Source organism: Stegodyphus dumicola, chromosome 7 (genome assembly GCF_044657685.1).
Source record: "Stegodyphus dumicola isolate Sdum_Otavi_A_Nest chromosome 7, ASM4465768v1".
Classification (NCBI taxonomy): Eukaryota; Metazoa; Arthropoda; class Arachnida; order Araneae; family Eresidae; genus Stegodyphus; species Stegodyphus dumicola.
The window spans coordinates 176,626,971-176,648,215 of NC_140774.1; the positions used below are offsets into that span (position 1 = coordinate 176,626,971).

General features: G+C 30.2%; 2 protein-coding genes across 6 annotated transcripts in view; one reads left to right on the forward strand and one right to left on the reverse strand.

The window, feature by feature from the left end:
• The window catches only part of LOC118193557 (vesicle-associated membrane protein 3-like), a 45,082-nt gene extending 39,988 nt beyond the window's left edge, over positions 1–5,094 (reverse strand). For all 4 annotated transcript variants that reach the window (XM_035364659.2, XM_035364663.2, XM_035364661.2 and 1 more), the window contains exon 1: positions 4,943–5,094. In XM_035364659.2, coding sequence (XP_035220550.1) covers positions 4,943–4,944 — 2 coding nt within the window. In that variant the 5' untranslated portion in view covers positions 4,945–5,094. The remainder of the gene's footprint in view (positions 1–4,942) is intronic.
• A 513-nt stretch (positions 5,095–5,607) lies between these two features.
• The window catches only part of LOC118193558 (protein LZIC-like), a 46,601-nt gene continuing 30,963 nt past the window's right edge, over positions 5,608–21,245 (forward strand). The window contains exons 1-3 of one of the 2 annotated variants that reach the window (XM_035364665.2): positions 5,608–5,829; positions 7,846–7,981; positions 19,532–19,630. In XM_035364665.2, coding sequence (XP_035220556.1) covers positions 5,729–5,829; positions 7,846–7,981; positions 19,532–19,630 — 336 coding nt within the window. In that variant the 5' untranslated portion in view covers positions 5,608–5,728. The remainder of the gene's footprint in view (positions 5,830–7,845; positions 7,982–19,531; positions 19,631–21,245) is intronic. The other variant, XM_035364664.2, reaches the window with a different exon arrangement.

Genomic DNA, 21,245 nt, shown 5'->3' on the forward strand with positions numbered 1-21,245 from the left:
ACACTTAATTTGCACAATGAGGAAAAAGTGCAATTCTCCAATTTCTTTTTCAGTGATTCTCCAATGTCTCTCAGTTTTCAAGATTGCTGTGCACCGTAATTTCAGACAGGTAAGCAAGTCACTCTGGTATCTATGCTGCATACACAATAACTAAGCAAAAAAGAAAAAAAAAAAATCACATTCTTCAAATAAACTGCACCGGCAAAGCCTTACCTTGAAACTTGCAAAAATGAACTCAGCTACTTTTTAACAGTATTTTTACAGCTTCAGTAAACTTTGCTTATCACCACAAATTACCATATCATGAAAAAGAATACATAAATTAGGTAATGGAACAGAATTTTACAATTAAACTACCTTATTTATACAAAACGTTCAAAAGCTGATTCATCAGTGTCAGAAATTAATAAACTTAACAAATGACCATCAAGAATACTTTCATCACTCTGTTCTAAATGGATTGACTGCCATGCTTTTCAAACCACAAGGCAACCTCCTCGTCCATCTGGAATTTGTGAAGGAATAAAATCCACTTTGCATCCATTTCTCACACTGCTTTCCTAGTTCACGTTTAAAAATTCTATCGATGGTGAGATCCAGTGGCTGTAAAATTTGCATAAACTCGCCTGGTATGACTGAGACATTGGGGATGAGTTTTTTGGTTTAGATTTTACAGTATGCACTAAAAGGGATCACAATGAATCGAGAACTACAAGTCCCTGAGGTTGGAAAAAGCAACTTTCCTTTTTCAATAAAATTTCTCTTCACCAAAATAACATTGCTTCTTCACACATCCATACTTTTTCGCTGATGCAAATAATGAACGCTTTATCACAGTTTCCTTTCCAAACTGTTTTTCTTTTGAAAATTATCACAGGAGTTAACTTTGCTCCATTGTTGTCACAATCCAAAAGACAAGTAAATGAAATCTTTTTATTCCTGGTTATTAATACTGAAATAATTATTTCACTTGTTGAATAAACAATTCTGCTCAGAGCATAATTAAAAGTAATGGACATTCCATATTAATTATTTGCCTTCTATTCAAATTTTATTCTATAATTTTCTTAGATACGTACTCCAAAAAAAAGTCCATGAGAAGCTGCTGCCAAACTGTTATTTTGATCTTGATTGATAATTCTTTCATTTCATAAACGTGAAATACCAATTAGGTCCTCCAACAAAGTTTTTAATGCCAATTTGTTAAGCAATTACTTTTGCTTAAACATAAATTTTAATTGTTGACACTGATAATCCCTTTTCTATTTGCTCTGTCGTCCATTTTTTTATCTTAAACTGTCTTCCAAAACGGTCAGGTTATGATGGCAGTCCGACAAGATCTTTTATGAATACGTATTTATGTTTAGACATGTTAGTTATGTTAATGTTTAGGCATTTCCTCCAATTTTTCTTGTCTGAATTTCCACTGCCGAATCCATCTCTCATCAACGAATTCTCTAGCTGCAGCAAGATTTCCAATTTCTGTTGCTTTCTTCACTGCTAAAAGCTTAAACAGCTGTACAAATTTTTCTCTGAGCAGGAGGTATAATTGTTTTAATTCAACATGCGTGAACAATCAAGTAAACACGGAAACAAGCAAGCCACAAAGCAATGATATGTGTAAGAAAAAAGAAATTGGCAACGTCCTGTGCCTGTTACAAGAAAGATGGTCTTGAGAAAACACAGACAAAGCCAACAGATGATTAACAAGTTTAGCAGAAAGTACATTCACTATACTGTCTTTGCACTGGGTGCGAACTATCGTAGTTCTGCAAGTTTCACATGATTTCTAACTGCTTGATTGCCTTACAGCAACCTGAGCACTCAAATCGGGCTAAAATGTCACAGTAAATTCTTCAATAACCTCTTTGCTTGAAAGTACTTTAGAATATAAACTAGTGAGGTTATAAAAATTAAATGGATCTAAATCCAGAAAATATAGCAGCCAATAGTAAAAAAAGTAAGAGGCTGCTGAGAATGAGAAAAATTTGACTGACAATTTAGAGAGAATTCCTGACACAGCAATAACCGAACTTGAATAATGGAAATTTGAAAATATGTCTATCTATAAAATTAAAAAGAAAGTATTTGCATAAAAATGAAGCAGCTTAAAGCATGTTATATTGAAAGAAATGTTTAAATAAAGCAATCAAATCAATACTGAGCTTTTTTAGAAATTTTGGCTCTCTTAAGATCATAAACGTTTCATTGCTTCATAAAAAAACTCTTCCACAGTTTTAATTTTATAATTTATACATCTCATCTTACTAGATTTAACTGATGATCTAAAATTGCCAAAGTCCTGACAAGTCCAGATCTTGGACTTTGGATGTAAGAGGGATAAAAGGTTGTACTGTATTATGAAAATTGTGATCATGTGTCCGAACATGTGGACTTCCCCACAAAGCAGTTTTAGGGTTGCCATAAATTGAAAAAGGAAGGCAGGGTTGCCACACTTGGCGAGAAATCGCCCACTTGGCAATATGCCATGGACAGATGAAGAACTTTCTGGAACGAATTCTTATCGGCTTAGCCCAGAATGTTCTCGAACATGGTACTATTTGTTTTCGAGGGCCGTAAAAAAACGCCAAACTATTGTTGATGCCAATGCTGCAAAAAATAATTGCGGCAAGAAAGGAAGTATAATAGTCAATAACTATCTAAGATTGATGTTTTAATTTAAATGAAAGGTTAATTTCATATAATACTTTTTTATTATAATTTATATGAAAAAGGCTAAACATGACTGAATGGAAGCATAAGAGTGAATACTATTTCAGATCATTATTATAATTTATATAAAAATTGCTAAACATAACTGAATGGATGCCTGCATCGCAATTTCATGACGACTTATCGCTAAAGCATAATTTCATCTCATTGGTTGTTCAAATGTAATTTTCTATAATGAATGATGCCTTTTCTTTGAAAACATTCAGAATCGGAATTCAGAAGTGCAGAATCGCTGACTTATTTGTTTGTCACTTTTTACAAGGGTAAAAACAATTGGATTTTTGTCAATTTTATTTTACTTTTTAAATGAAAATAGGTTGATGTGTACATAGATAAAGTCAAGGGTTGCGCAGTGCCATTTTTGTGCAGTTCTGGGATTTTTTTTTAAGTGAAACTAGGTCGATGTGCACATGGATACCGAGTATGTCCAATTCTTAAAAACGCGTCAAGCAGTGAGCGATTCTGCACTTTACCCAAAATTCTATTGCCGACTTTTCATCATGGGCAACTCCCAAATTGTTAAATCCATAGGATATCGGAAAAAGATTTAAAAATTAAACTAGTATTTCAATGGCGTCTTAAGAAATATAGAACTACATAAACTTACGCAATCTGAAACCAGCGCGTACGCTAGATTTGGCGCGCTGTTAAATGGGTGCGTTTGCTAGACTTGACGCTTTTGCGTATACATTTTCGCTGCAATTAACTTGTAATATTTAGGCATTTTCTGACTACACACATTGCTTTCTATAAAACGTCAGTAACTCATTATTGACTTAAAAAAAATCAGGAACATTTGTTTGGCTATTGTTATGACTCATTTATTCTATTCATGAATCATAATAAAAAGAAACACTTTAAAATACTAGAAATTTTATGAGCAAAGATAATCTATAATGTCAACATTTATATTTTTTTCATAGCTAGTGGATATTGTTAAGCAAAATGACAGTTCAAAGTAAAACATATAATTTTACATATACTCAAACAGGTATCTGGTATATGCCTGTACAGGTTAGTTGTTGTCACAAATAATATTAAAAAATATGCCAAATACACTACAGTTCTACCAAATGCTGAAACTTGATGTGAATAATCTGAAAATATCAAATTTTATCCACTTAAATGATAACAACAGCAGGAATTTCTTTTTAAAATCTTCCAATCAGACTCAACTACATGAAAATTAAAAATATTATTAAAAAATTAAAAACTGTTATCTGAGAAGCAAGATGAATAAAAATATTCTTAAACCTTTTATTATGTGCAAAAGATAAAAAATCAATAACAAATTATAGTAGTAATCTGGAATTAACCAATACAGTAGTTAACAAACATATTCCATTGCAGATTTGATGTTAGATGATAATATAATCTGATGATTTCAAGGAAACTTTAAATTGACTGATTTCAAAGCTAAATGTCACTAGGTTACCAAAATTCTCATTTTATGGGTTTTTAACACTATTGTTGAAGAAAATTAAAATCGGTATAAAAACTGTACTTTCTTGAATAAGAATACTTGCGCTGCAAATATCTATAAAATGGAAAAAAGATAAGATTTACTATATGCGAAATAAATGTCATGCAATTTCATGCACATATTTTGCACTACATACTATACTGACAAAAAGAAAAATGACAACTTATAACTTCAAAATAAGGGACTACTTCTGATGTCTGAGAATTATCTGCTTTATTAAACCAAAGATTAACACAAATTATTAAAACTGCTTAAAGATTACGAATATAATTTTCCTTACAAAACCTGATCAAACAAATTATGCCACAAATATCGGGCAATCAAACTATGAAAATGCTGAATAAATGTAATACATTAATTACATATTCTTAATACTATTTATGTTGTAACCGGAAAATAATAACAAATACATAAAAAGAAACGGAGATATTTAAATGACGAAGTACAATACAAATTTATTTTGTTTAACAAAATAACTTGAAAATCGATACTTTCATTTTAAAAATAGTTAAATAGTTCTTTAACAATCCTTAAAACGCAATACAATAGTCAACGGCTATCCGTCTTACATAGTGCATAAGTAATGCAGTAGCAGAAATTTTCCGGGTGTCATTCTTCTCATGAGTCATACTGATAGTTTGTTTAGAGATATCACCTTTTAATTTTTTTTTTTAACGCGCTTCTATATAGCTTTAAAAATATAAATCTCAGAACAAAGTTACTCACATGGTGCCCTTTAAAAATTGGAACAAATAATTTACAATCTCCAACAATCTTCACTTCCTAGTTCGTAAACTTCTCACCCTCACAACGTCGATGGCGGTCAACGTCGCCCACTAAATTAATTAAAGAAATGTAGAGACTATTGCCACATTAAATCATAATGAATATATAATATGCTTTTAAAGTAATTAAAATTCATACAGGGAATTTGTTAGCATTAAAAGTTTAGGAAATATCGCCCAATATATCTGATAAAGAGTATATATATTAAATTGATATTCAACATAAAAAGTCATATCAACTAATTTTGATGAAAAACAAAAACAAAAAATTAAATTTTAAGATTCAGAATAAAAAGATTATTTTTTAGATTTTTTGATAAGTTATCCGTAAATCCTAATTAAAAATACAAATGAAAGAGGCATGGTTTTTTAATAGTAGATTTATAGAATTTTTAATAAGTCTAAAAGAAAATTCTTAAAAAATAGCTGCATTTAAGAGATTAAACTATTAATTTAAATATTTGCAACAGATTATTCATTTAGTTTAAAAAAGAATTAATTGGGACTCGTTTATAATATTTTTGACTTTTCAATATTTGCTAATGACAATTTATTTCGTTTTTAATTTTCGTTCTTATTTCTTCTAGCGGGTAGAAAGACTTTAAATTTCTCTCTGTTTGTTTGTTTATGCTGTATGGTTAATTAACCTAGCTATCTATCAATAAAAGAGCGTCCTCGTGTCTAATCTTTTAACTATCCAGTGTTGCTTTTCAGTTAAATACTAAAAATGGCGTCTCGTGGATTATTAGAAACCAGTAGATTGAAGCATAATCTTCAAGATCAATTAGACAGACTTATGGCTCAGCTAACTGATCTGGAGGAGTGCAAGTACTGTACTAAACATTTTCTAAATTCATATTGCGATTAATTTAGAAAGTATAATAACTAAAATCTCTCTGCTTAAAAAAAATCTTTTAAATAATTTTTGTTACACATTTATTCCGGTAAAAGTGTATCATACATGACATAATTTTAAAGTAGCAATTTTCAAGGTTTTTTAGGTAATTTAAGTCTGGATTCAATATTGATATATCAAACTTAAGTTTTAAAACCTGTATAAGTCAAGTATTTAATTTTATATAGAGACTGAAAACAGTTCATTCGAGTTAAAAGGCATTTGTTTCCGTATTAGGAAAATATATTTTCCTTCCTTTAGAAAACTAGAAGTTGATATGCAACCGGTATTTGAACTTGGTTTGGGGCATGTCAGCCTAAAATATTTTATTTTGTTTAACTTCATTTAATTCACATGAGCCTTTAATTCTTCAGCCTATTTTATTATATCATCATTTTTCAAACATTTTATTCTTTTCTATCAGTTATCATAATTTGTAAATTATCACATTTTGTAACCAGTAACATGACATGGGCAACTTGACTTGTGAAAGGATTCCAATAAATTTATATTATGAATAGTAGTAAACAATTTTCAGTTTTTGCTAAATATTGTAAAAGTTGCAGTATTGATAGTAATACATAACTGAATGCCACAATTAGTGAAGGTGATGCAAATGAATGTTTTTATTTTATTTTTTCTCCACCACATAAGGATCCCTCTGGAGGAGATATTTTGATGAGATGCACTGCCTTAATATGGGGGTATGGGGGGGATAATTTTAGGTATTACTTTTTTATATTTTTCCAGCATGATAAATAAAAGTATTTTGAATTTCAAGAAAATTCCTGAATACATTATAGTCTTTTTTCTTACTGCATAATTTCTCTCAGACAGATATGGAAACAGCAACTTTAGTTTTGTCCACCATGTATACATAACATCTCAGTCATCTATAAACGTTAGCAAAGTTTTATATTTCTTGTGCACTTTTATAACAAAGTGTATATTCATAACAATCATGTAACCTAATAGATGTATTTAAAATATCATAGTTATGCTTTTCCCCCCTTTCTCAAATCTTGTTTTGAATCATTCATTTTATTAGAGGAGAATATCTTTCTTACCCCACATAATATGACATGGCAGTTGATGCTCTTTCCTTACTGCTTTGTGTGATTAGTCATTTAAGATTATGTTCTAACAAGCAATGATTTCAAGATGGCACATATGCTAAAAATTGTAAAAATAAAATTATGGCTTTCTTGGTTCAAATTGTTCTTCGAAGTGCTATATTTTCACTTGCTCGTAAAATAGCCTCACTGATGGTTTAATAGTTAAGACTGATGAGTACTGGTAGTTTGAGCCAGGTGAACAGGCTGGCTGCATGATTGGTTTTCACAATTTTCTCTATGTGTGAACTTGAATACAGATACAATTCCTCAGAAAATGCTGTAAAAAGGCATCCTTTCCCTTAGGCAGATAGCCCTATGATTTGCCATATTCAAATAACTTAAACTGCTTATTTAAATTAAACTTTTGTTTTCAAAAATATCTTTTCTACATATCTAAATGACATATATATCAAGTTAATCAACATATGTTGATTAGTGTAAATTCCAGAGAACTTCATGAATAGATATTTTATTTATAATCATTCCACATTTAAGCACCAGTTACCAGTTATTGCTTATAACTATAAGGAATACATACTGAGAAATGCTGTCTTTAATTCAAAGAGATTAAAATCTATATTAGAATTAAGATAATTATGCATTTTAAGATAAAATAATAGCATTTAAAAAATTCTATATTAAAATAAATAAATGTATAATGTAATTTTTAGAAAGCAAAATTTTTTCATTAGGTTAGGTATTGTAATTGTGTATTCAAAATAATCAGGAATGTAAATATTTTTAAATTATGCATTGTAATATTGAAAAAATCTTCAAAACTTCGTATCTCTATCTTCAAAGTAGTGTAACATTTTTCTGTTTTATGCTTCATAGAAATGAATTAGATAATGATGAATATGAAGAGACTAAATCTGAAACTATTGAGCAGCTGAAAGAGTTTAACATATCTCTGAGCAAAATAATATCTGGTAATATGACTCTTGTTGATCAACTTGGAAGCCTGCAGTTGGTAATGTATCTCTCTCTCTCTCTCTCTTTTTTTTTTTTTTTTTTTTTTTTCTTTTCTTTTGTCTTCTATTATCTGGTACTTTATATTCTGTTTTATTATTTTTAGTTTATTTATCTTACTGTCCTGAATCTTTCATAATATATTAACATCTGTTTGATTCATATTAATTTTTATTTTATTTTGCTTTCCTTGAAAAGAATATATCAGTATTGACTTTAAATTAAAGTTCATCATGTATAGTGATATGCAATTAAAAAAAAGTAGATTGATATAAATAATTTTTAATAAAGTGTACAATAAGTGGCACTTCCTTCTTATAGTGGTGTTGGCATAATTCAGACTTAAAAGGGTGATTTGTTGCCTAATGTTGTAGAAGTTGTGAAAATGAAACTGACTAAACCAGTGGTTCTCAACCTTTTGACTAACACGTACCATCTAAACAAAAACGTGAAAACTTTAGTACCATCACTACATTTTACAATGATTATTTTTCAATTTCTCAATTGCCATTTACACAAACTATTGGATATTTGTATTAAATATGCACACATAAAAATGCTAGATTAATATATTAGTTGCCATTTTAATTATCAAAATTTAAGTTGTAATACTTTAATTCTAAAATTTAGTGTGAAATTTGGGTATGTTTAATTGAAATCAGTTTCATTATGTCTTATTTCACTTAGTTTGAACCTTAAATTAGAATCCACTTTAATTTTGTTTGGTATTTATTATTATTATTATTATTATTATTATTATTATTATTATTTTGGTTCAGTCAAAAGTTAACAAGAGTGTTATTTTTTAAATTTTCAGTTACAGTTCAATCACAGGAAATTTCTATCAATTGTTCTTTTTCTTCACCAGATTTTTTAGTGGTATGCATACCATTTTTTGAGAATCACTGGACTAAACCATGCAAATCATAATTTTAGTAATTATTTACATAAAACAATTTATTTGATTTCTGGCAAAGTATGAAATCTGGTATTCTATAGAATACTTAGGTATTTTATAGAATTCCAAAAACTGGCCAGCAATGTATGAAATGATTAAACATTTCACTGCCTAGACATTCTGTAGCTCCATAGCACAGACCGGTGCCACCGATCCGCAAACAATATTCGCCAGTCCTTCTAAATTCAGAAGTATCATTACAATATACCTATCATTGTTTACAAAAGAAAAGTATTAAAATTCGGCAGCTGTGTATATTATCATACATACTGCATGACACATTTGCTCCTCAAGTTTTCTCCAGGGATAAATAGAAAGGGCTAGCTCATTTCTTTGTTTGACTCCTCGCCGACGCGAGTCTAATGGGGGACTTAACAGGCAGTAATCTGACGTCACTGTGATGCCACCTGTTCTGATTTCCCGCGTTTAAAACTGTAGTTTCATTCAGCTGCAATACGATTTTCTAGAGGTTACATATCCCAAATTAATTTTAATCATATATATATCTGTTTTCTTATAATGTATATATTTAAAATAATTTATATATATGCAATTTTAGTGAGTTTTTATTTTAAATTTTATATTGTAAAGTACCGTTTACGTAATATGGCTTTTTGCGCTGTAGTAACATTAGTAACATGCTGTAGCACTTATAGTAGTACGAAAGGATATTTTATTTCATGGGACCAAAGGATCCAAATGAGATTTTGCTTTCAACGAAAAAATGGATACACAAATGTCAAAGGCAAGATTCTATTAATGTGAAGAGCGGAAAAATCTGCAGTGAACATTTTCTATGCAGTGTTTATGAAGATGATATGAAAAATCGCTTGTTTTCATATCAATCATACAAAAAGAATACAAAAAGAAACATATTTCATACAAAAAGAAACTGTTGAAATGAAATGCTGTGTCGAAAGTAAATTATGATTATAATAATAAATTGAAATTGATGATGACAATAATAAATCAAATTTTAATGATTTTGAAATAAAACTCACAAATGAAAATGTAGATATTCCTGAATGCCCTAAGTTGAAGGATAAACAAGAATGCATTAATAATTTGAAGAACAAAATAATATCATTAGAAAATTGTATTAAAGCATTGAAAAATAGAGAAAAGAAAAATTTTAGAATGTTTGTTCAGCGGCAAAGAAGGTGGACAACATCTAGACAGAAATTGGTATCAGAAATTAAAATCTCAAATAGCGAATTTTTTTAGGGGGGGGAGGGAATATATTCCTGAATGCCCTAAGTTGAAGGATAAACAAGAATGCATTAATAATTTGAAGAACAAAATAATATCATTAGAAAATTGTATTAAAGCATTGAAAAATAGAGAAAAGAAAAATTTTAGAATGTTTGTTCAGCGGCAAAGAAGGTGGACAACATCTAGACAGAAATTGGTATCAGAAATTAAAATCTCAAATAGCGAATTTTTTTAGGGGGGGGAGGGAAGCACAAATCGGAGAATTTGAAAAAATGTCTAAAGCCTATTTTTATAAAGACAAAGAATAATGTACTACTGAAAAAGAAGGAAAAAATCAGGTGGACTAGTGAAGATATTTCACATTGCATTGTCATAAGAGCTCTGTCATCTTAAAGCTATGATTTTTGGAAAGGAAAAAAAATTAAGAAAAAAATTGGAATATCTTTACCTAGTATTAGCAAATTAAAGAAATGGTGTGCTAAATTGTAGTGTAATCCAAGAATTCAAAGCGATGTTCTTACTCTAAAGAAGGAAAGAGGTGAATATTTGTATTCTGTAGAAAAAATATGCGTTCTCAGTTTCGACGAAATGCATAGAGATTGAAAACTCTGCCATGACTCTAAACTGGACCAAGTTCTTGGTTCTTTTCAAAATGTGCAGTTTGTTTTAATCAGAGGTCTCATTTCGGGCTCTGCCTCAAATTACTGAGAAACCACGCTTTAGATAAAGGATTTATTTTAGAAATATGAAATACATATTCATATTATACACAATAAATAGGAAAGCATATAATAATGCATGCAATATTTTGGCAATTGTAATAAATTTAATGGAGGATAGTTTTTACCGACTTGGAACCTCTGAAAGAATTTTAAAACAACTATATAGAAGATCAAAATTTATTTTATGTTCTAAGAACTTGAGAATTCTAAGAATTGAAGGCATTTCTGGTTATGAAATTCCTCTCTGGTTAGTTGCAGTTGCTCAATTCAATAAAAGTAAGGATTTGTCAAGTGTATGTGTAAAACAAAATGCCGAAATATGAAATGTCTTTGTGTAAAAAAATAATGAATGAATTCAAAATATCATTCAAGCCTACCATGTTGCAATAAATAGGTTAGTTTTAATTTCTTATTTTTTATGTGAAAATTATACTTTCATTGATATAAAGGCGTAAATTTTGTTTCGTGTAACTTTCACTTTTTTTTATGTATTTGAAATAAAAATTTTTGATGGTACTCTTTCATTATTTTTTCAAAAGAATATCTGTATTTTTGAGAAATGAATGTCTTTCTATAGAATGCTTAGGAATTACAGTACAAAGTCTTTAATCCGGACTCGTCGGGACTTCGGCGATTCCGGATTAGGGGTTTTTCTGGATTATAGATCATCAATTTAAATCTGGAACAATGACATGCAGAAATTATAAAATTAAAAATAAGAAACCGTAATTTATGAAATAAAGAGCAATTATGATCTAAATGGTATCAAAATTTACGAAAAAAAGCTTAATATTTATTTGTTTACTTTATTAAACATTTCTTTCAATGCACATACATTACGCATAGTCGAAATTAGAAAATTGCAACCAGAAAACTAGTTGATGTATATTTGTGATATTTATAATGATGAGGAATTTGATTTAAGTCACATCAAAGATGGAGTACATCGAGATAAAATACAACATTTAGTAAGGAAATATAAGCCAAATAAATAAAAACATCTGCCCTGAAGATGATGATAGTGCTGACAGATCAACTTCCAGTTCATAGTGCACCGCAACGTACCCCCCACAGAGCAGCGTGAAATTGATAAACAAATTTCGGAAGGGTTAGAGAAACAAAGGATATGCCTTTATCCATTTTTTGAAGCAATTACACTTTTTGTTTGATGGACATCGAAACATGCTTTCGCTTTGTAAATCCTTACTCTTTTTGGCATAGCCCACCAGCGGCCGAGCGGTAAAGTCGCTGAACACTGGTAGTTTGGTCCGAGGTTCGAATCCCGCGAACGGGCTGGCTGCATGGGCGTTTTCGTGGTTTTCCCCATGTGTAACGTGTATACGAGCCAGTTTCCCTTAGAAAGTCCTCCACGAAGGCATCCCTCCTCTTAGGCAGATAGCCCTCGAGGCTTTGCCATAATCACACACACACACACACGCACACTTTTTGACATAATCAAAAGTTCAAGCTTACTTTTTATAAAATTGCTCTAACAGTCTGCAAAAAATAATAAGCCAGATCCAATTAGAAGATTAAGGAATAACGCAATCTGGAACATTAACTGAAATAGATAATTTTAGCCTAGCTTATACCGTCCGTTATACATTAAATGCACATGCTTAAAGGTATTATGCGTTTACACATGCGCAGAAAGTTTGTAGCTTTGAGGTCTGGATTATAGACCATTCCGGATTAAAGACTTTGAACTGTATATACGATGCCTAGGTAAAGTACATAATAATTCTCCTATTTCATACTTTGTGGAAAACATGTACATACATATATGCATGGGAAATTTAATATGAATTTATATTTGTTATATTATTTAATATGATATAATATGCAATTTAAAATAAACATGTATATAAACATACCAAAAAATTCAATCGTAAGAGAAGCTTTCTAATAGCTGTTGTTCAGCAATTGCTGTTAAGGATCTGTCAGATGCCTGTAGCCAACAGGCATGGATTCTTCTAGGTATGACCTTAGGTCAATGGATCTTAAACTTTTTTTAACTTGGTACCTCATATATAAGAAGAAAAGGCATATGTGCCATCATGTACCAGTGGTCGAGAATCAACTGAATAACAGGATTCATTGTTATATTAATCCTGCTATTCTATTCACTTTTGAACTTAGATACCTAATTCCCTTCTGTTTCTTGACATCTTGGTCATACAAACTGTATTTCATTTCAGTACTACTGTATATTGTAAACCTTCCCTGTTTAATTTCCACCACACATCAAATCCTGCCTTTCAACTAAACAGAAGTTGGCTTTTTTTTTGGGGGGGGGGGGTTCCTTCGTTTTCTGTGCTCTCTAATTTTGCTCCTTTAAGTTAGCTTTTCATCAAAATGTGAATCTATTTAAGAGCAGCTGAATTTCACAGAGCTTTTCTGCCTAATATTATTGGTCAAGTGATTAAAAAATGTTCATCTGAGCATAATAAAAAGCATTCTGTCATTTTGAAAGTTTATAAGAATTCTGTATTCATTGCTTTTTTCCCCCTCCAGTTAGCTATAAACTTACACACATTTTACAGTTATTTAAGTTTAACTTTCATGTTGTTTTGTCTCCTATCAATAGAATTTGCAGTACCATACTTAAAAGATCCCATTCCAGATATGAACACTTGGGATATATACTCCATTCTTTGTTAATGTGGTTTTATATGTATTGGTCAAACTAATTTTGCACTAAAGTGCATGAGACATATGTTAGAAGAAAAAAGCACATAAATCTCCTATTACCTTACACTACTATTAAAAAAACCACATGTGTAGCCAAAATTTTACAAAAAACAAGTTCTGCTGTCTGTTCCTAGAGGCATTTCACATTTATAAAAATCTTTCAGTTCTAGTTAATGATTCCAATTCTAATTCATCTTTATCTTCATCTTTTAAAAAATTTATTTCATTATTGTTTTCACTTTATGTCAATAGATGGTGCTTTTGTCCTTTTTGGGGGGGGTCTACTGTTACTGCATGAGCACAGAAGGCTTCTCCTTCATCATTTTCATCCCTCCATCTGAAGAAGAAAATTCTGTTAAAGTCTTTAGAACTAACAGAACTGGGGTAAGGGTGTAATAAGCCTCAGGTGACTAATTAGAAGGAGCACCATATTAGCTAAGAAAAGTCAGAAATTTCTCTTTAAAAAATTATTGTTAACTTTCGACTTTGAAATATTTTAAGATGTATTAAAATGTATTTGAAATAATGTAATTTATTAACACTATTTATAATAATTTAAAAACATGTATTCATACATAACTGCTTTTATCCTCTGTATTGTATAGCTGACTTTTTGATTTCCATTTATGTTCTTTCATGTTGTTCATGAGTAGTTGAGCACTAAAGTCACAAAATATTAGTAGTTCAACCTGAGTTCAAATCCAAGCAAACAAGGTGGCTGCTTGGGAGTTTTCATGGTTTTCACCATAGATGACATGGATATGAGCCAGTTTCTCTTAAAAAGTCCTCCGTGAAGGCATCCCTTCCAATGGGCAGACAGACTTTGAACTGCTTTTCCTTAAGCAACTAACCTAACTTTCTGTGGTATCTTTTTTCTTGATCAGGAGTGCACCTCTGAATTTATGCTTTATGCAGTGTGCTGTCAGTAGTAACATACAGTATTACAACAACACATTGCAGTAGGACAGTTACAGTACAATACATTACAATATGACTCAGAATGAATAAAATATAAATTATCTGATTTATTTTATTGCATTACCATTGTCATGTTTCTTTGAAAGATATTTTTTAATTGCATAGTTTCTATTACATATAAATTAACTCAGTTGAATTAAAAAAAATTAAAACAAATAAATAATAACATTAATTTGTTTTCAAAAGTACCAAGGTTTCATAGTTTTCATACTGTACATACTGTTTTCTAACATTTAAATTTATTATTAGAACTGACATACTGAAGTTTAATTTATTTTTTGTAATGAACTGTATAGACCACGTGATTAGAAAACCCCATTCTTTCGACATTAGTAATTCTGTACTGTCTTCCTTTAATTTGAGCTATGGAACTTTATTATTTCACCATGGAATGCTTTTTAAGGTCTAACTAAATAAGGGTGGCAGTGCAACAGCTTGCAGTTTGTTGCAGCAGACCTAATGACCTAACTAACAGAAGACCTAACAATATCATTCAAATGAGACCTAAGTCTCATTTGAATGATATCGGGAGACTGAAGAAGGATGTTTTATTTCTATGATTTTAGACATTAAATAAAGTGCTTATAAGTTATATACTTTATAAGTTTGAATCATTTAAAAATAATTCATGAATGTAATTTAATTGTCTTATCTGACTTCGGAAATAGTGTTAAGAATATTTTATATTGCCAATTTTTCATTGCTAGTGGAAGAAGGAGCTTCAGAAAATTTATAATGAAAAATTGTTTAAGATCTCTTGATCTTACAAATATCGCCTTTCTATGGCAACATGGTTACTCGTTCAAACATAGCTTTTCTATTTCAAGCATGGCCATTCTATGATATTGAGGAATGAAGTGACGAGGTTAGTTTTGTATTAATTATTGTTAACTTTCTTCATTAAAAGCCAGAAAACTTAAGAAATTAAAAATACTTGAAAAGTAAATTGTGATAGTTTTATATGAGCTACATCACTATTCATACTGTTCAATACTCTTTGCTATTTTTAATGTCTTACATTTAAGAATTATAAATCATTATAAGTGTCATTTTTCTGAATATATAAAGCTGTAATTAAATGTTAATATGAGAGTCTTTGTCTATATATGTCTACTATATACATATAGTGTGTCCTGTATGTTTTCGTGGTCAGATACCTTGCTTTGAATATAGGGGGTGTTCATTTACCTCTTTGCCTCTGGTTAAAAAATATGTAGGCATGGCTCTGAGAACTACTCTTGCAAATTTATGCTAATTCTTGTTGCTTCAGTATCTCCAACACTTTTTTTCAGCATGTTATTTTAAATTAATAACATATTAAATATTTAACAAAAAATTAATATTTTTAAAACAATGCACAAATTAAATATTTAACTACAAAAAACTGGTATATTTCAAAAGAGAAAAGTTTCATTAGCTGAAGAAACTTAAGTCATATCCTCACATGCAAATTGATGACCTATTATTTCTCGCCAAGCCCAATGTAAAAGGGATGTGCCCAAAAAGTACTTAACTAGTACTATTTATGCAGGCATTTAAAAAAGATTTTTTTAACCTTTATGTTAACATCAAATTATTTATATGTATTTAAAGCATGATTTTAATGTACTATTACACAAAAATTTTCTAATCACCATGTATTTTGTACTTATTTATAATGTAATATAAGTAAGTGCACACATTTACATTTACATAATAAATCACAATATTTCAATTGATTTTATGTTTAGGATTTAAGAACTTATTAGTATGGCTTTGTTCAAATAAATGATCTTTTTTTTTTTTTTTTTTTTGTTTTGTCTGTGTGTGTGTGTGTGCGTGCGTGCGTGCGTGTGATGGTGTGTGTCTGTGTGATTGTATCTTTTTTGGTTGAATCTCTTGCTTTATTGTTTAGAAAATGTCTTATATGATCGTATTCTAATACTAACTCAAGCTGGCAGGTGTAAAATTTAGAATGAAACCAAATAAAAATGAAATGCACGTGTAACAGGTTTTTTTTTTTTTTTTTTTTTTTTTTTTTTTTTTTTTTTTTTAAGAATTGCACTTTTAATTAGTGAAATGAGTACTTATGTATTATCCCATTGACTGTGGAAGTTGTCTCAATCATCCCTGTGGAATTCTGAAAGAATTTATGCCATTTTATTTAATAAGCAATCGGTATTCAACCCTGTCTGTTTTTGCACTTCGTGAAAAGATTTTCATCCATTTCTACTGTTTTGTTAGACCTTCTAATTTTACTGGAAGCTCTGTTTAGAATGTTATATGTGTATATTCCAACAGATAATTATTCCAATCTATTACTGTTTTCTCAGTAATATTCAACTGACCATAGTATGTTCATTAATAACACTCTTTTTATGGAAGCATGCCATAACTTCGGAAGTAATCTACTGCTTGCTGGAAGGCAGGTCCCAAATTTTAATCATGTTTTCAAAATACAAGGGAAAAATACAGCAATAACAGTGAATTTATATCCTTGTGGTTTATCAAGAATCTATCATCAAACAAAAACACATGTGTTATGAGTGCATTATTGCATCATATTTATTTATAATTGACTCTAGATCATGCTGCTTGATAACAGTTTCATGATCAACAGGATAATACATAAGTACCATGAAATCAAACACTCATTTCAAATAATCTAAATTCTCATTAAAAAGAAAATATATGAAGAATGATGAGTGTATAAGAGCCGTATTCAGTATACAAGGAGATTTGATTTTAGAGAGTTAGACAAAAATTTGGGCTGTTATAATCAAAATCGCTTGTATGTATTTTAAATTGAGGTAATGCTATAAGTATCTTTTACAAAAAAAAAAAAAAAAAAAAAAAAATTACTTTTGAAATATCTGTATAAAGATGGAGGATTGTATATATATAGAGAGAGAATGTAATATTGGTGGAATTTATCTAAGTAGTTTAAAAATATATAAATAAGTTTGAAAATACAGTTTCATTCAGTAAACTAGAAACTGTAGTTCTAAGGGTTTATATAATATAAAAGAATTCATTATAAATAAACACAAAATGCTGTTTAAAAAAGAACCAAATATACTATCATCTCTTGGTCACAAATATAAATTAATGTAAAAAACTTATTTGCATCAAGTGTATAGCTGTACATAGAGGAAAAAAGAAATCTTTAAAAAATGTAAACATAAAAATTTTTTTAATTAATATTTAATATATATTTTAAGGATTTTGGTATTTGCATTGCATCAATTCATAGTTGTGCTAAAATAAATATCGAAAAATAAAATACAGTCAAAAGTCGTTAATTCGGACTCTTCGGCGATTCCGGATTATTGATTTTCCCGGATTACAGATCATCAGTTTAAATCTGGTAAGATGGCATGCATGCAGAAATTATAAAATTAAAAATATGAAACCGTAATTTATGAAAAAAAGAACAATTATGATCTAAAGGGTATAAAAATTTACAAAAAAAGAGCTTAATATTTATTTGTTTACTTTATTAAAAATTTCTTTTAATGCGCGCATGCGTAAAGCATACATCACGCATAGTCGAAATTAGAAAATTGCAACCAGAAAACTGTTTGATGTGTATTCGTGATATTTATAATGAATTTTATTTAAATCATATAAAAGACAGAGTACATCGAGATGAAATACTACATTTAGTAATGAACTATAAGCCGAATAAAATAAAAACATCTGCCCTGAAGATATGGATAGTGCTGACAGATCAGTTTCCAGTTCATTGTGCACCGCGACCATCCTCTTCCCCGCAGAGCAGCATGAAATTCATAAACAGATTTTGGAATGGTTAGAAAAACAAAGGATATGCCTTTATCCATTTTTTGCAGCAATTCCACTTTTTGTTTAATGGATTTCGAAACATACTTTCGCTTTGTAGATCCTATACATATTAGTAAATATATATCAGAAATTCTATTTGACATAATCGAAAGTTCAAGCTTACTTTTATAAAATTGCTCTAACAGTCTGCAAAGAATAATAAGCCGGATCCAATTCGAAGATTAAGGAACAACGCAGTCTGCAATATTAACTGAATTAGATAATTTTAGCTTAGCTTATACTGTCTGTTATACATTAAACACGCATGCATAAACATATTATGCGCATGCGCACACGCATATTCGCAGCCGTAAAGGTCTTACGCGCATATTCTTACGCATATTCGCAGCCGTAAAGGTCTTGCGTCAAAGCGACGCATGCACAGAATGTTTGTAGCTTTGAGTTCTGGATTAAATATCATTCCAAATTATGGGTGTCCGAATTAACGACTTTTGACTGTACTTATATGTAAAAAATTCAAAATTGTAATTTTGCACGCATTTGTTAGAGTATTAGGTACTCTTCTGTTGCTGGGACTGGATTAAGAAAGATATGTATGTATGTCCTTATATGTATATGTGTATATAGACAAATGCATATATACATACATGTATATGCATACATGAATACAGATATTCATACATTTCTGAATCTGGTCCTGATAACAGAACAGTACAGAGCATTATTTAGTTAAAACTTGTTATTCAATAATTCTTTCAAATGGTTAACAAACTGAAAAGAAAGAAAAATTTCTACATCTACAAAGGTAAAATTTTAATACATTATAATTATTTAACTTAATGTAAGTAATTAATTCATATACCAGTTAGGAAAACTTTTCTTATTCAATGAAATATTTATAATTTTTGTGATTAGTATCAAATTTCAAACTGAAAATATAGTTAGTTCATTATCAAAATACAGAAAAATTATATCCACCTCAAACTTAATAGTATTGTAGAGTGTTTTCTGTCTTTAATGTCATTAAGGATATATCTAGTGAAGTGGCATAACAGAGGGCATCCCTTTATTTTTGTATGTTTATGTATGAATGATTTGAAGGTATGTTTTTATTTACGAATTATTTATGTGTATATTTTTATTTATGAAGCTTTCATTTTATATAAGCAGCAGCATGTTTAAAATATCCAGATGTAAATATTTACAGGCAATTCAAGCAGCTATTAGCAATGCTTTTCAAACTCCTGAAATAATTCAGCTTTTTGCTCGGAAACAACCTGAACAATTAAGACAGAAGTTAGCAGAGGTAATTTATTCATATATGTTTTCTAAACAGATCAATGAATGGGTGTATAGTTTTAATATGCTATTGCAATGTATTTATATTTTGCTAAGCTGAAAGTAGCAGATTTTGTTATAAAATATGAAAGAAAGATTGTTTTAATAATTTATTAAATTTAACACAAAGGTGAGGGAAATTTATAGAGAAAAATGTCTAAATGAAATTTTAACTTAGGCTGAAAAAAAAAAACTTTTAATTGTTTTAAGTTTAAAAAAAAAAAAAAAAAAAAAAAACTTCCAGGGCCTCTGTTAGACTACCTTTAAAACTGACAGAGTTTTATTCAAAATCAATATGAAACCAAGGTTGCTATTTCCCTTATTTTAAACATATTAAGGCTTTTGTCTTTGAATGCCATTTTTGGTGGTGTATGTTGTTGCTGTAGATATAACGATAGTAGCTTGGCTTGGTAATATTAACAGTTTTATTTAACACTAGAAAAAGGTATATATTTTAACACATGTTCACTGATACACAGTCACAATGATTACAGTTCGCATGGTAAGCATTTTTATAGTTAGCAAGTCCACGTATGTGAAAAATCACAAAAGTGAAGCGGAAGAGAGCGCGTGCTTCACCGATGGCAGCCAGGAACAGAGTAACCAGTCCGAATTTTCCCCTGGTGGAGAAGAGGGAGAAAGCTGGTAGCGCCCTCTCTTGGGCCAGTGGTCAAATAATAATAATAATAATAAAGAGTTCTCCACAGTATTCCCCCGATCCTGAGTACCAAAGGTACAATGAAAAGATCAGTTCATAAATATCTGGTGTTGAAGCGCACACATCTTCCCGATTGTGTGACAACTGGTGGAGCACTGGGAGGAAGCGTATGGTCGATTGAAGGAGGATCATCTGGAGAAACAGTTGGGTCCGGGAAACCAGGAGGATCGTTGGTCACAGGAACCTGAGTGTTTGAAGCTTCAAAGAAGGCAGGCTTCAGTCTGTTTATTCCCAGAACGGTTTCCTTGTCACGCACAAGAATGGTGAAATATTTATTGTTACGTGCACAGGAGGAGTGCACGTAACAATAAATATTTCCATACGATGAAGTAATTTATTGTTACTCCATCGTATGGAGGAGTGAGTGGTGGTTTTACCGCGTCATTTCGCACAAACACGTGAGTGCAAGTGCTCAGTGCATGGTGTACGAATGGGGTGGATTTGTCGTGGCATGATGTATGAGTCGGAGACAGCTTCTTCATCGCCTACATCGCCAAACAGCTGCAGATCTGCTAATTGTTAATCTGAAAGATAAATTATAGATCATATTTCAGGTCAAATGGCAGTTTGCTGAGAACTGGCTACTTACTAGGCTTTGTAAAAATTAAAATTTGGTCCAGTGGCAACAGTAACACAAAGTAAAATGGTGACTTTGTAAAATTTAGAAAATTAAAAAAAGACTATTTAAATGCATTTGGAACAAAGGTAACTTGTCATTTTTGTTTATGAAACTATTTTGGATGGACTGTATCTAATTAGTAAATAATTGTAAGTTCAGATAAATTTCAGTTGTTAGCTGAGATTCTTAATTTTGAAGAATTGTTTCTGTTTGTTCAGTTATGTCAGTAATAAAAATAATAATATT